The 16,774-nt window shown below is 41.1% G+C and overlaps 1 protein-coding gene and 1 long non-coding RNA gene across 2 annotated transcripts; one reads left to right on the top strand and one right to left on the bottom strand.

The window, feature by feature from the left end:
• Nucleotides 1-1,565: 1,565 nt before the first annotated feature.
• LOC127494740 (uncharacterized) lies at nucleotides 1,566-10,534 on the top strand. Its single transcript, XR_007924963.1, has 3 exons — nucleotides 1,566-1,676; nucleotides 5,312-5,361; nucleotides 10,390-10,534. It is a non-coding gene; the product is annotated as an uncharacterized LOC127494740 (long non-coding RNA).
• Nucleotides 6,371-12,359, bottom strand: npas4a (neuronal PAS domain protein 4a). Its single transcript, XM_051860874.1, has 8 exons — nucleotides 11,853-12,359; nucleotides 11,260-11,423; nucleotides 11,011-11,113; nucleotides 10,620-10,926; nucleotides 10,403-10,512; nucleotides 10,033-10,168; nucleotides 8,175-9,943; nucleotides 6,371-8,061 (listed from the first exon to the last, which is right to left on the bottom strand). The coding sequence occupies exons 1-8, from the start codon at nucleotides 12,025-12,027 to the stop codon at nucleotides 8,033-8,035; spliced, it is 2,793 nt and encodes a 930-aa protein (XP_051716834.1). The 5' UTR covers nucleotides 12,028-12,359; the 3' UTR covers nucleotides 6,371-8,032.
• Between the last annotated feature and the right edge of the window lie 4,415 nt (nucleotides 12,360-16,774).

The following is a 16,774-nucleotide window of genomic DNA, read 5'->3' as shown; positions in this document are numbered from 1 at the left end:
AGGTCAAAATTACAGTTTCAGTGCAGCTTCAAAGGGCTTTAAACGATACCAGACGAGAAATAAGGGTCTTATCTAGCGAAACGATCGGTCATTTTCAAAAAAATTCATATGTATATGCTTTATAAACACAAATGATTGCCTTGCGTGTGCTTCCGTCTTCCGTATTCTTCAAAAAGCTTACGCTGTATGTCCTACGCCTTTCCTATTCTACTTACAGAAAAAACGGAACTGGCGCCGCGTTCGTTCCGTAAGTTGAATAGGGAAGGCATAGGACATACAGCGTAAGCTTCGTAAACCTTAATTTCTTTTCGACTGAAGAAAGAAAGACATGAACATCTTGGATGACATGAGGGTGAGTAAATTATCAGGAAATTTTCATTCAGAAGTGAACTAATCCTTTAAGGCAGTGCTGAAAAATAATGGTGGCCACACAAAATATTGACACTTTAGACATTTTCACTTAGGGGTGTACTCACTTTTGTGGCCAGCGGTTTAGGCATTAATGGCTGTGTGTTGAGTTATTTTGAGGGGAGAGAAAATTTACACTGTTATACAAGCTGTACACTCACTACTTTACATTGTAGAAAAGTGTCATTTCTTCAGTGTTGTCACATGAAAAGATATAATAAAATATTTACAAAAATGTCAGGGGTGTACTCACTTCTGTGAGATACTGTATGTATATATATATATATATATATAAGGACAAACTAAAATATTTTGTTAATAAAATACGATTATTAACTTTTTCATATAAAATAATGGTGTTTTTTTTTAATAATTAAAAATAAACTAACCTTAGTAAGACATGTACTTTTGTTATAGCAAGATTTTTGAATTTTGGTGCAATTTTTTCTCTATAGTGTTGATATGGCAACTAGTAGTCATGCTTGCATAGCCTATGTGGAAACGTGTTACCTCACCCCTATTGCACCAGTTGCATTTCTCTCAGCGTTTTTCATTAGTCCCCTTTTGTAATCCCAGCATGAATATGAATCTTTACTTGGAAACGTTTTCCATTCCGGTATTTCCATGTAGTTTCTAATTTCAGTTACGCTTTGTTTCCACGGAGTTCTCAGTGGAGAATCAATGATGCTTTCTGGTAACAGTTTACAATAAGATTCCATTAGCCTAGTCAACGTTAGTTAATTCATTAACGAACAATGAGCAATAGTTTACATTTTTTACAGTGTTTATTAATATTATTAGCGTTTATTAGCGTTAGTTAATAAAAAATAAAAGTTAATTGTTTCTTCGTGTTAGCTCAGGTCCATTAAATTATTTACAGATAGCCCTATAACATTTGATTACAATGATGTATTAGTAAATGTGGAAATTCATATAGGCTGCTAAACTTTTAATAAATTCTTTAGAAGTATTTTTCACTGTTAGTTCATGTTAACTAGTTAATTAAAAAGAATAAATTGATCCTTGTTGTAAAGTGTTAGGCTACATGCTTTTGAGCTCCAATTTTATTATAAAGGCTACATTTATTTTCTGAACTTTTTCTAAAATTGCAATTTAATTCACAGGACTCTTTGAATGTCCACATGGTGGCACTGCATCTTTAAAGACTGTTGCAGGTTTGCTCACACAGACACAGATGATCATCCCTTGGTGAATAACTCCCTACAGTACATCCTGGAGAGTGCTCCGCATATTACTGCGAGCTAAATGTAAGTCTTAAGCTTGAGAAATCAGTCAGATCTGTGTCCCTTTGAGTATATAATTTATAATCAGGCGTAACTAGATGCTTTTGTCTAAAATCTGAGACAAATTTCTCAGACGCTTTTCTTCTGATCTTGGCTTCTGACTGATCGTCTCCGAGCCCCAGTGAGTGGCTTTACTTTGATGTGAACTAACCTTTGTCAGCCGCCTCTACCAACATCAAAAGTCTCTTTCTGCATAATGAATGCGAGAAATTCGTTTGCTTTTAAAGAGACAAAATGGAGTGTCATGGTTACATATCTGTTTATTAAATAAAAATCATGCCACACCGCGACTGGCGTGCTCTAATTCATGTCAAGTCACAGTCAAAATCTAAATAGATATGTGAAACGAAGTCACTCTCCTATACGTTTAGAATGGTCTAATTTTGAAAGAAAGTATTAGGTAGAATACAGATCTGTCTGGTCTGTAAATGAAGTCCAGCGGCTCATACCACGATGGTAGTAGTTGAACAATCTCAGGGTTACATGATTAGTTTTGAGTTGACAAAACCAAACTAATCCAATCAGGCTTTGTTGGTACCATGACGTTGATCATTTAAAGATTGCACATGTTTAATGGAATAAGGTTATAATAATTAGGCCGACATAATATCTAAATCACACAAAATAATTATGAATTATCATTGCTAAAAGCCAGACGATTTTGTCTTAAAGTAATAGTTCACTTTCAAATGAAAAATTTCCTGATAATTTACTCACACCCATGTCATCCAAGATGTCCATGTCCTTCTTTCTTCAGTCGAAAAGAAATTAAGGTTTTTAATGAAAACATTCCAGGATTATTCTCCTTATAGTGGACTTCAGTGGTCTCCAAACGGTTGAAGGTCAAAATTACAGTTTTAGTGCAGCTTCAAAGTGCTTACGCTAAATGACCTACGCCTTCCCTATTCAACTTACGGAAAAAGCGGAACTGGCGGCGCGTTCGTTCCGTAAATTGAATAAGGAAGGCGTAGGACATTTAGCGTAAGCTTTTTGAAGAATACGGAATCGCGTTCTGGTGGAAGCGCTTGTGATGCGATCATTTGGTCCTATAAAGCATATACATTTTTTTAGAAAATGACAGATCGTTTCGCTAGATAAGACCCTTATTCCTCGTCTGGTATCGTTTAAAGCCCTTTGAAGCTGCACTGAAACTGTAATTTTGATCTTCAACCGTTTGGAGACCATTGAAGTCCACTATAAGGAGAATAATCCTGGAATGTTTTCATCAAAAACCTTATTTCTTTTCGACTGAAGAAAGAAGGACACGGACATCTTGGATAACACGGGGGTGAGTAAATTAATAGGAAATTATTATTTGAAAGTGGACTAATCCTTTAAAAAAAAAAACCTTTTTCTCTGTAGTAGCCTTTCATTTGGAGTAGAAACTGGGGGAAGGATTTATTGCATCAGAAATCTGTCTATCTGTCTCACTCACACCTGGTCCAGTTTCAGTTTGAGATCTCTAGAACATAACCTGCAGTGGAGTGTAAGTTACTATGGCGATGAACACTGCTAAAAGCCAAGCCCCTTTCATGGTGCCTGAAACCTAGGGTTGGTACCAAACTAAACTAAAACATACCTGGCTAGGCTTAACCACCTTAAAGGGATAGTTCACCCAAAAATGAAAATTCTGTCATTAATTACTCGCACGCATGTCGTTCCAAACCCGTCAGACTTTCGTTCGTCTTCAAAACACAAATGAAAATCTTTTTGATGAAATCTGAGAGCTTTCTGTCCCTCCATCCTACGGAATTGCAACTTTGACGCTTCAAAAAGTTCATAAAGAGATCATAAAACTAATCCATATGAATTGAGCAGTTTAGTCCAAATTTTCACTTTATATGATGAACAGATTTGATTTAGGCTTTTATTCACATATAAACTTTGATCAGGAACATAAACAGAAGCTCAACCGAACCTGAATGACATGCAAGAACAAACCTCTTCCAGAAGCTCAAACGTGCTGCACAACACACGAGAATGAACCTCATTGGTTCTTGCTGAAAGGGTTAGTTAACCCAAAAATGAAATTTCTGTCATTAATTACTCACCCTCATGTCACCTTCGTTTGTCTTCGGAACACAAATTAAGATATTTTTGATGAAATCCCAGGATTTCTGATCCACACACAGGCAGCAACGACATTGCACCTTTTGAGGTCCAGAAAGGTTTTAAAGACATCATTAAAACCATCGACGTGACTACAGTGGTTCAACCTTAATATTATGAAGCGACAAGAATACTTTTTGTGCGCAAAAACAAAACAAAAATAATTACTTTATTTAACAAATTCGTCTGTCCTACGCTATTTTCATCGCAGAGCTTCAGTGTTTATGTCTGAACGCGGGCTCAGTATTGGCCGGCTCCTGTGTCAGTATCACACGCATGCATCGTGCTGCTCACGTGACCAGAGCTGATACTGAGCCAACACTGAGCCGCCGTTCGGACGTAAACTCTGAAGCTCTGCAACGTAAATAGCGTAGCATTATGAGAGGGGACAGATGAATTTGTTGAATAAAGTCATTATTTTTGTTTTGTTTTTGCTCACAAGAAGTATTCTCATCACTTCATAATATTAAGGTTGAACCACTGTAGTCACGTCAGCAGTTTTAACGATGTCTTTAGTACCTTTCTGGACCTCAAAAGGTGCAATGTCGCTACTGCCTGTGTGTGGATCAGAAATCCTCAGATTTCATCAAAAATATCTTAATTTGTGTTCCGAAGACAAACAAAAGTCTAATAGGTTTGGGATGACATGAGGGTGAGTAATTAATGACAGAAATTTCATTTTTGGGCACACTAACCCTTGAAGCTTATAAGTGCTGCATAACACATGAAAATGAACCTCATTGGTTCTTGCTGAAGCTCAAACGTGTGTGTAACACACAAAAATGAACCTCTCTGGTTCTTGTTGAAGCTCAAACGTGCTGCGTAACACAAAAATAAACCTCATTGGTTCTTGCTGAAGCTCAAAAGTGCTGCGTAACACACGAAAATAAACCTCATTGGTTCTTAATGAAGCTCAAAAGTGCTGCGTAACCAATGAGGTTCATTCTTGTGTGTTACGTAGCACGTTTGAGCTTCCGGAAGAGGTTTGTCCTTGCACGTCATTCAGATTCTGTTGAGCTTCTGTTGATTAGTTTTCCTATCTCTTTATGAACTTTTTGAAGTGTCAAAATTTCAATTGCGTAGGCTGTCTATGGAGGGACAGAAAGCTCTCAGATTTCATCAAAATGATCTTCATTTGTGTTACGAAGATAAACAAAAAGTCTTACAGGTGTGAAACGACATGAGGATGAGTAATTAATGACAGAATTTTCATTTTTGGGTGAACTAAATACTTTAACCGGCTTCATAGTATAGGCTTCCACTTCCTAACGTGTGTGTGTGTTTGTATGTTTCCACAAGGGGGCATCAGTTTTAATTTATTGTACATTATGTTTTATATCTTTTATAATTTATTATATGTATCCTTACTAATCTCTTAACAGCACTGATAAAAATATATGTTTGCAGGCTAAAAACTGTTTATTTTCTCTGTCTGATATGAATAAACACACAGACTCCTGAATGCTTTCTCTTCTATCATTTTTCTACAGAAGCACTATGGACCCAGGGACCGCCACCCCAGAAACACCAGTATGAAAAAGTAATATTTTCTAGCTAACATGTTATAATTTTTATTAATAAAATTCCTTGCTGTTTCTTAATATTCTAGCTGGTGCAAGCTGGTAAAACATCTTCAACCAGCAACAAGCTATGTACCAGTCATACCAGCTTAAATTGGTCAAGATTTATCCATCAGTGTCTGTTAAATACTGTAGTTTTCTCTGTTACATACATAGATGCATTTTATTTGACACCAGATGGTGTAAGAGAGCCAATCTGGGTTTCTGTGACACTGTTTAGTCTCAATAAGCTGCAATGGTGGAGCAATGAGAGGCTGGAACAAAATGTTCCCATGCTGACGCACAGCTTGGTTCTATTCTTTTATGGCAGATGGTTACTATACTTATGATGCTTGATTATTTCTAAGCTCCCCAAGGTGCATTGTGGCTAAAAATAGAAGGTAAGAGGGAGAGAAAGAAAAGAGTTAGAGGAGATTGTGCTTGACATAAAATAGCTTGAATAAGGCGGAGGCTTTGAATCACAGCTTTTGGTAACTTAACATCGGTTGCTTTAATTGGCTGACTGGCTCTTGTACGTTAAATTCATTAGCATAGCAACACAGCTCTCCTCTCTTTACATACTCTCTCTCTCCTTATTGGGAAGGATGCTGTGAGGAAAGGGAGGAGGAGACTAAAATTAGTGCCCCTGAGCAGGAAAGCCCATATATGGAGTCTGATAACGCTGTCATGCGACGTCAAAATAGCAGGTACATTGAGTGTGGGCTGAGAGAAAAAGAGAAAGAGAGGAGGGGGGGGGGGGAGGGGGGGGGGGCTACGTGCGTGTGGCATTCAGTACGTGAGTGCGTCAAAGCGGGAAGCTGGCGGTCTGTGTCAAGTGTGTACGTCAGTCTGAGTCAGATAGCGTCTCATCGCGAGCGTGCGTCAGTGGTGTTGCTGAGCAGTCCGCACTCCGGGGGAAAGAGTGAGGAGAATGCGAGGAAAGGACAGTGGTTAGCAAAAGGGAAGGAAAGGAGGAACTAGACACATGAGTACTTTTAAGTGCACTTTAATATAAATGCCTCTGTTTTGACAACCAAATACACTTATCAGCGACACAAAAGAACACTGATCCACAATGTCCATTCTTCATAAATAGCATATGTCAAGTATGTTTTCATCTCATGTGATAGAAATGTTTCTGATATGTACAGACTGTTGTTTGTACAAATGTACAAATGATTACAATCTTTAACCATTCCGCATCATGCCTAGCTAGAGGCACGTGCACCAAGCACCCTGTAAGTCAGCATACATACAATAAAATACTTTTTATTTTTAAACTTAGCATGTAAATAGCTAGAACATAGGAATCAATCCTTTACTTGACCGTAGAGAACTCTACGTTAGCATGTCGACACCATGGGAATAGAACCATTCTCAACCCGTGTCGATTAGTAACTGAATAGAAATAGAACTTCATCCCTATTTTCCCGCTCATTTTTTAAAACAAAACTTTGCTTCGTTTTTATAACCCCTCTCAAAAAAGAAGAATCAATCATTCACACAGTCATTGTCACCACTCCACACCGCAGACAGCAAAGTTACGATGTCACTGTGGTATTCACTGAATAAAGGTGCTGTTTCTCTTAGGTCTGCAACCTCTTGATGTGCCAGGCACACAAGAGCTTCTGCAGATTGCAAGCATTACAAATATTGATGCTGCAAATGTCCAGTGCAATTCCTTCTAGCCATGCCCATCAGAGTAGCCGGCCGAATGGATTCGTTACTCCGTCACTCAGTAGTAGCTAGAAATAAGTCCAGTAATGTCCGTGCATGCAAAGCCATGCACAATATTTTGTCCCTCTCCCTGGCGGCTTCCACTGCAGCTTTTGTCCACCGGCCAGTAGGAGAACGATGTGAAAACTTGACTTGTCTTGCACACAAAATGGAATTTGTTCACATTTGTACATCACATTGAAACACATTTGAAATGATATGTCCAAGAGTTGCATTCACACACTCAAAGCCCAATGTAGTCTGAATTCTGTCATTTATATTATGATTTCTGACATTAGTTACTGAGGTGAAAGATTAGACGGGAAAGCGAATCAGCAGTGGTAAACATGCTGATTTTGATACTTTTACAAACTGTTCACTTTTTGAAATGACCAAATATTGATCTATTATGCGAATACTTTCCACACATTGGGCGTTGTGTGTGTGTGATGCTGGATGACGAGCATTGAGCCATAGACTATCTGTTGTTTCTTACTGAAATGTTGAAGAATCTTTTTTCATGTCCTCAAAGTTCACAACTGAGTTTTCACTACAAGTGAATACAAATGCAAGTCTGTAAGTCGGTTTACACTTACAAAGTCAGAGCTGTAACTCTCACTCATATAAGCTCATGTTACATTATAGCAGAAACACATAAATTGACCTCTTAGTCCTCTTAGGATTTGTTAAAGACTAGTATATTGCATTGCTACCAAAGGGTTGCACTATTATTAACATAAATGAATGGATAATTAGATGAACAATTGTGAACATGACGGTTAACTCTCATTGGATTTGAGGAAGTTCAAGTCTTTTTTGGCATTATATACATTATGTATATATTTATACAATTAATTAATATTCACTTTTCAGCAAAAGTAGCTCCATGAAATATGACAATATGCCATACTTAATGAAGTAAGTCACAGACTTATTTTAGAACGGAGGATCACTTCCACTCCCATCTGTAATACAAAAAGAAGAAACAGGGGACATCATGTTATTAACAATAATAATAACGTTGGTTTGGCAAAAATGGCAACACAGCAAAGTGATCAGAAAAAAGACCAACTCTCACCTTTGCGGAAGCACTGTTGCGGCGCATGACATTGGAGTTGATACAACTCAGGTTGTTGCCCCAGGCCAGGGGCGATCGAGGCACCTGCCCCAAACATGGGTTCCAGGGCGGCCAGCTCCTCGAGGAGGGACTGGGCGCAGGGCAGGCCGGGCGACGCAGGGCGGACAGGTGACGAGACAGGCACCGAAGCAGGGGAGGCAGTCAGCTGCAGTGGTGGAGATGTTGGTATGCCCATGAACAGAGGCGATGGTGCTACCTCTGTCTCCATCGCAACTTCGCCTGCCGCCTTTCCATCTGCCATGTTGCCTGCGTTGACTGGCGACATCATAGCCCCTCGCCCGGCCTCATTGTTACAGTGCGCCGATTGGACGCTACAGAAGTGACCGGCACTCACAGCAGAGACTCCGTCAAAGTGCAAGGGGGAGCACCAGCACTCAGGAGTGGAGGGAGAGGAAGGTGGGCTAGAGTGAGAGGAGGAAGAGTGAGTCGGTGAGAGGGGAGGGGAGGATGTGAGGTCCTGGAGAAGGGTCTCTAATATACTCTCTTCAAACAGAGACTCGTCATCAGAGAAGATGGGCAGGTCCAGGCCTTTCCAGGACTTGAGCGTGTAGAATTCACCCAACAGTGGCACTGAATCAAGTCCTGCAGAATTCAGAGATGGAGACTGAGAGCGTTCAGAAATGGTGGAAGGAACCAGCTTGGCCAGGAATGGATCTAAGTAGAAGCCCTCTGCTAGTGTGCTGATGTGCTGGGCTAAAAGCGAGATCTCCGTTCTCTCTTTTTCTCTCTCACGCAGTGAGGAGAAGAAGGGCAGACTTGGCTGTTTTCCAGGTGAGGCTTCAGGTGTGAGAAGACCTTCTGGCGGGTAAGGCCCGTGTGGGACGTCAACATACAGCGGACCACGGACTTCTGGTAAAGTCATGACCGTGCAGTCGCCATCACCTGGACTGTCAGGAGTAGGAGGGAGTTTTTCATAGAGCGACCCACTGCAAGACTCCACAGGGAAGAGGATCTCTGTGGTTGGTGATGTTATAGTGAGTGGCAAAAGCGTCGAGAGTGTTGTCGTTGGAGGTGGTGGGCTGCCTTGTGGGTTTGATGGCGCTGATGGAGATAGAGTTGGTGCCGTCGTTGTTGTTACTGTTGCAGTTGAAGCAAGAGGAGGTGGTGAGGTGGCCCCGGTAGGATCGAAGCTGAAATGAGGTTCCCCGAAGGGAAAATTGCTTCCACCTAGTTGAGGTGTGTATGGGGGTGTGCACACAAACTCCTTGGTCTGTTGGGCCTGGGAGGTAGGCACAGGTGGAAGAGGAAGGGGCAAGGCAGGTAGAGGAGGATCTATCTGGAATGCCGGTGGCAGCAGAATATTCTGAGTGAGGAAGTCCAAGTCAGACACTGTTGCAACCGTGACTGGAATGGGAGATGATGCAGAAGATGGACTGGCCGCAGGTTCACTGGGCTCATGCTGGAAGAAGCTCTCCTCTTCCATAGAGGAGAGACTGGAACGTGGGCCACTCTCCAGTTGTGTAGGCTCTATTGAGGAGCTGCCACCTTGTTCCTCAGTAGATCCTGCACTGCATGCGGCCGTGCTGAAGTCAAATGACTGCCCAGAGAGGCCACTGCTTCCTGGCGTGAACACTTGGTCAGGGCTTGAGAGTGTTTCTGGACTCTGTAAGCTTAGGCTTTCTTGTTGGGAAGTGCTTGAACCCAGCACCAAGGAGAGCTGGGTCTGTTCAGAGCTCAGCTGCTGCCTCACTGACCAAGCCTCTGTCTCACTGTGGCAAAGAAAAAGAGTGATATTAGTGATATTCCTAATTCAGCTTGGGTTATAGACTTGACTTTGTAGATGTAGGCTGAGCCTTACCTGATGATGTAATTGTTACTGACAATGGGGTTTTCACCAGTTTCCAGCTGCAAGACCATGTAAAGCCAGATCCATGAGTGATCTGCAGTCTCTACGCGAACCACCATCTCAGCCCTGCCCTCTCCTCCCTCTCTCACTGTGTGGTGAAAAAAAAATGGGTTAGTCAAAACATATTCAGCTTCTTTTGTCATGTCTTGGTGGGTGGTCAGAAGTGCTTTTTCACTGCAGATGCGTATTGCTCTGTATTGCTCACTGTAAGTGTCAAATGTTGATAGGCAACTGTGAGATAGGAGAGTGTTCATGCTGGGCCTAAACAAGCAAATGAAGCTGAGAATATTTGTGTGTTTATTCATTCAGGAGTGAGACTCACATAGGCTGCAGTGCTGAGCTGAGGCATGTGAAAGATCCTGAGGATGCAGGAAGCTGTACCAAGATTGGGACCGCAGAGTCTCCACATTTAGTCCCAAATAAACATTCACACTGAAAGTTGGAAAAAGATGAATGGTAAGGAACATTTTGTCTTTTAAAAACACATTATTAGTAGTACTTCAACATTTTATAAAATTACTTTAGTCATTTAACCTCACCTGTCTTGTGCTTCCTGAAGTCTCATGTCACGGCTATGCTGAGAACGGAAACATGGCAGGAAGAAGCTGCTCTCTAGTGTTGAAGCTGAAGATTGTTCTCTTTCCGGGGCAGCTCCACCTTGGGAAGTGTGAGGCTCCAGAGGAGCACAGAAACATACCCACACTGGGTTGGAAGTCCAATAGGATCCTGGGGAAGACTCATCGAGAGTTGGTGACAGGCAGTGGGATCGGATTAAAACAAGCTTATTGCCTGCACTCTGCCTACGCACTGATTTGGAGGTGTTGAATCTGCAGCGGAACAGACGATCTAAGGAGGAAAGACACAAAATAATGAGCACTTACATATCTGATATGTATTATCTATCTGTGTTTCAAATTTTAAAAATCTTACCTGTGTCAGGTGAAGTTGGAGGCACCAGGTTACTCCTCATAATAAAGTGGTCTGCAGTGTCTATTATGTCGTACACACTGTCCCCTTGAGCGACCAAATCTACCTAAATATTCAAAAGAGAAAATACTGTAGGTGAATGTCCTCTTTCATACATATTGCTTATAAATAGACTGAAAAAAACATGAGATGAAAATGAGAGGAAGGCTATAAAGATTTAATGAGAATGACTGCTGTGTCTGTTTTACTCACCATTGAGTGTCCGAGGTGCTCTGAGACGCTGTCTGACAGGTACAGTAACTTTCCTTCTCCAGTCAATAGCATGAGAAAACCTGGCATAACTTGTACCAACTCATTCAGTTCATGAAATGAGAGGAATCCCGTGGTTTCCTCAGCACTGCCAGCTGCACCTGTATCTGAAAGACGTAATTACAAGTTTGAATAAACTATTAAACTTCATTCATATATAAAACGTCTTGTACTAAAGAGAATCCACAAATACATTAGCGCGATTTTCGTTTCAGCACCACGGACAGCGTTTGTGTTTCAGCACCATGGAGAGAAATTGCGTTCTAAAGCGCTGCTTTCACTACTTTTTTTTTTTTTTTTTTTTTTGTATCTTTTAAGATATTTCTTAATTCGTATTACCAAAACAGACAAGCAGCTCAGATATTGATAAATAAATAAATAAAGATGCACCTGTTGCATTAACTCGCGGCAACAAAAGAGTGATATACAGCAATGCCTCAATACAAACTCAAATCTAAGAAGCATCTTCTAATTTCATGCTTTGAGAATTACACTAATGTAAGAAGGCTTTTATATTTTTTATAAATTATATTTACCTTGGCTGAAGAAGACAGACTTTCTCGTGTACATGCAAGCCAGCGACATGATGTGAAGATAGGACAGCCGAGACTTGTCCGCATCGGAGATGGGCAACAAGTCCTTCAGGTTTCTAATCTCCGCGTTTATTTGGTCCCTTCGAGCTTTCGACGCTCCTTTAGTGGACCGATACATTGTGGTTACTAACGATGAGGACTGTTTCTGAGGTTCGCTGAAAGTGTTGACTACGGTGCAAGTTGAGAAAAGTATGAGGCTCTTTTCCAAAACAGTTCAGGGGTGTTCACAGGTGTGTCATCTCAGCACATGTCCAGAGTACGGCTGCTCTTCTCCTTTCGCCTGCCTCTCCCGGGTTTCCCCCTGCGGTTCCGCCACAGCGCCTGGCTCAGGTTGCGGACCGGAGGATTGATGGATCTTTCCTCCGGGTCGGAGATTGAGTCAGTCGGCTGCTGATGAAGCCGTCTCTCGCCCAGATATCAGGAGTCCGTAAATCTGGTGGAGTAACATTGCAAGCCGGTAACTTATATAGGCTGGGACTCCACCAGTGTAGGGGGGCTCCCAACGCGCCAACACCGACGTAAAAAAGAGCGCGAGGGGAGGGGGGATGGAGTAAAAGGGGGGCCGGGGGGGATTTATACGTCTCATATCAGTGTAAGCAATGCTGAAACTCACTCATCTCACCCCTCCCAACCCTTGCGCTCTGACTCTGCTCCGACGTCAGCATCCCCTCTCTCCGTTGATGACGTTGGCTTGAAATCGGGAGCTCCGGCGACGCAAAAAGCCCGATTTGGACAAAACCGAGCAATGGGCGGGGCCAGAGAGTGAAACGTAGACGGAGTCACCGCACTCCAGTGTAAAGACGTGTAGAGAGAAGGGGGGTTCTGTTTCTGAGCTGCATACGAATGAGATAGAGGACCACTCTCCCCGAATCCTCTTGTGTGGCAGGTGCTGATTGCCTCCAACCGACCGAGTTCAGATATGATTCAGAAAATGATTCCTACGTTGTATTCCACTGCATGTTCATGGATGCATGAAGGGTTTGCATGGAAGCACGGATGCATTCCCTGCCATTGCTGCTGCTCTCTAATGTCTCGCTGTGTTATTGGCATCAGTTTCCACATTTTACAAGCTGTGTGACCACAGAATGAACCCTTAAACAGATCTCCATTCAAAAAAAATGGCAGATTATAGTAGCTCTGGCAGCATGTGGGACAATGCACTGCAGTGATAAATTCAGCAGCGCATTTGCCCCAGTGAACCAGACTGTGTAACCGAGAACACTGAAATCTCTGCTTTATTATTACATAAATGCTTTTTCTCTGTCCTTATAAGGGAAACATGGGGCGAGCATAGACAAGGACAGCAGCTGTATTGAGTTATGTCTTATGAGTTTGTGTGCGTAAGCCGACATTGTGGGGTAGAGCCAATGGCTCACTCAGAATCTATCAGCGCAATATGTAGTCACAGTAATAGGGGACACAAAATTGGTTGCTTCATTATGAACTTGAGATGCTCCCGACGAGCGCAGTCTGAGTGAGACTGAGTTATTGAAAGGACATCAGGTAGGGTTATCCATCATAACTGACTAAATGGATATTGTGATATTGTGTATCCCTCAGAAAATGAGAAATGAAATGTATAAACTTTGGTATATTTCCATATTTATCTGCTACGAATTAAAGTAGGGTAGCTCACTGTGGTAATCAAATTTACTTGTTAAAAATAATTAATATATAACACCCTTTTTATTTTAAACATTTTAATTTAACGCGGTATGGTACGCATGTGATTTTGTTTTTTATAAAAATGGAAGCAAATAGAAATGCATTAGTGGTCTATATATACATTTCCTATTTTCTGTCATCTAATATCCATTATGATCACAAATCAAATTATAAACCACATTTGAAATTTCACTTTCAACTTCTACTGCACCTCAGGGTATGATTTTACATCTGTAGCTCATTTTAATTGGTTAAACTGTGGTTGCAACTCACTCTGTGTTGCACCACTCCCCGGTCTCCACTAATTGACTTAAACACCTGTCAAACAATCGCTCATTTAAATCACAAGCTCTACTGACGCCTCTTTGCATCTTCTCTGGACAGTTTGTTCCATCCGTAATGTCGACGAGACGAGTGTCATAGACAAAAGTCGCGTGCAGCCCTCGCTGCGGTTCTGCCATTCGAGTCGATTCGCTTTCAGAAGAGGAAGCGAGGTAGCCTGTTCAGTGAAGGTGAGCTATTTTTAGCAACATGCAGAAACTCCGATGCTTTTAGGAAAGTTACGCTATCATGTGACTTGCCGACGTTCAACGGTGCAATAAATCATACGTTTCATTTTCATTCATTATAAATGACCAGCTGCGATCACTAAAAATATAAATCTGGATAGGAATATCTATTTAGTTCTCAATAAAATCCTATTTTAGACAGAATTCAGAAGTGTTAGTCAGTCTTTCAACAGTTCTTCTCAGAGGCACGCGCACGTCTCTGAAACCTGTTGCGCGCGTGAGCTGACCGTGTCGCTTTTTCTAAAAATAGCCCCATGGCTAGTGTCTGACAAACGCACTCAAAGAGATTCACACATTTAGTCTTTTTAATCACACATTTGTGTTCCGTGGTCAAAAATAGTTATTTGTGTTGTGTAGGAGTAATTGAGGGTCGAATAAGATTTATGAGTGAATCTTTGATGGTTTCGGCTATGTTCCCCCAGCCCAAATCCCATCTTGAACGTGCAAGCAGACTAGCTTGACCAGGATGGGAGACCAGCTTTACACTGGTTTAAGATGTCCTTTCAGCATAAGATAACTTTTTTAATAAGCTCTGATCACATTTATACACAACATGAAAAACAGTCACTTGCAAATGTGTTTATAGTGGTATTATCAGGAAGATGCATGGGAAACAAAAGAATCCAGATAGTGTTGTTATACACATGGCCCTTAATTTGCCAATAGCGTCTTATTATCAAAGTTAATGTCCTGTTTGGTAGGCCCTATAGACTATTGACTAAGTTTTGATTTAGTTCCTTTTGTCATGATAGAAAATGCATCTTGTACTTACTAAGACTAATAGAATTGTGCATTAGAATAGAATTGTGCATTAGCTAATGCTGGATATGGATCAAGCTGATTCCTAATGATCCTTCGTACGCACACTGCACCATCCATGATTAAACCTAGGCAGTGGTCACCACCCGTTAACAAAGTAAAATAGTTGTTTTTTCTGTTCAGCAGGCCCACAGCATGATTCAGAAGGCTTTTTGTGTGGCCTTCTCAAGGTATAGCTTGTATGAATAGCCTCTGCTCTTTGGTATCTTTAAAAGAGGGACCGTACAATATGGAACACCAGTGTTCAGCCTTCATCATCCATTTCTGATAAACTGAATGCGGTCCAAGAGAAACATTGAGTGCAAATTCTGATAAGGAAGATGGGTGGTCGCCTATTGTTAAGATAAAGTTTCTTAATCCTTCTGCTTTCTCAACACACTTACTATGAATTGCACAAAAAAAGACTACCAAAGAATTACAGCAATGTCTGTTGTGTGTAAATAAAAGTCTGTTATTGTTGCATTTCCTTCATAATTCAGAATCATACACACAAAATCAAGGAAAATTATGTTAAAGGGGACCTATAATGCCCCTTTTACAAGATGTAATGTAAGTGTCTGGTGTCTCCAGAATGTGACTGTGAAGTTTCAGCTCAAAATACCCCACAGGTCATTTATTATAGCTTGTCAAATTTGCCCCTATTTGGGTATAAGCAAAAATATGCTGTTTTTGTGTGCGTCCCTTTAAATGCAAATGAGCTGCTGCTCCCAGTCGCTTTCCAAGAGGGCGGAGCTTTAACAGCTCACGCTTCAGTTGCTCAACAACAACAAAGCTGGAGAATCTCACACAGCCAAAATAACAATTGTCAGTAACAGTGTTCAGCCTTACATTGTTCAAACCGGAGTTGGACACTGATGGAGAGACTCAGGAAGAAGTTACAACTTTTAGAATGCATCTGGACATTTCTGAATGGTTTAGTATTTATGTAGTTGCTGTGGGGTTGATTCAACTCATCGACTAGCATGTGCTGTCAAGTTAATCTTTTCTTCAAATCCAGTATTGAATTGACCCTCGTTTGTGAAGCAGTCCAGCGTAAAATTACGGCATGGTAACAACACTCTACTACAACACCTCTTCCTCTTCTGTAAAGCAGCCAAACATGATTTCGGCCCCTTTGTTGTGTGTTCTCGGGGGCAGGGTTTATGTAAATTTTAGGGTTGGTGATGTGACTTACCCGGGTAGTACCTTTTAGTACCTTTATGGATCTTGAGATTTTCAATGGCATTGCTGTCTATAGAGGCCTCAATGAGCCATCGGATTTAATCAGAATATCTTCATTTGTGTTCCAAAGATTAACGAAGGTCTTACGGGTGTAGAACGACATGAAGGTGAGTAATAAATGACATTATTTTCATTTTTGGGTGAACTAACCCTTTAAACAGTGATTTCTGTAAATGAAAAAATTTCCCTTTGCATTGATCTTTGAGTGTCGTAACTTTGCAGATGTTGTTTATTCTCAAAAAGCAACACTACACACTAACTAAAGTTAAAAAAGTGAAATCATAATCAACAACCCCTTTAATGGTGAGGCTAAAACGCATATTAGGCTTTTTCAAAATATGTTTTGTAGTGGCCGTTATGTTACAGTCTGGGTTTTGTGAACATTTGGGGACAGAAGGTAAAAATTCAGTGTTTGACTGCCGGATGTGAGTAAATGGATAATGCCCAGTATGATACCCCACTGTTAGCAGTATGTCCGGGAACAGGAAGAAGTCATTCTGCCTGTGCCCAGAGTACATGACTGAGTTGACTGTGCCTACTTGAAGCCTCCTATGATTTTACACACAGTGGACAAAAATAACCACGCAGGAA

Source organism: Ctenopharyngodon idella, chromosome 14 (genome assembly GCF_019924925.1).
Source record: "Ctenopharyngodon idella isolate HZGC_01 chromosome 14, HZGC01, whole genome shotgun sequence".
In the NCBI taxonomy this organism is placed as follows: domain Eukaryota; kingdom Metazoa; phylum Chordata; class Actinopteri; order Cypriniformes; family Xenocyprididae; genus Ctenopharyngodon; species Ctenopharyngodon idella.
Note: the sequence above shows the minus strand (reverse complement) of the source record. Positions and strands in the feature narration are given on the sequence as shown.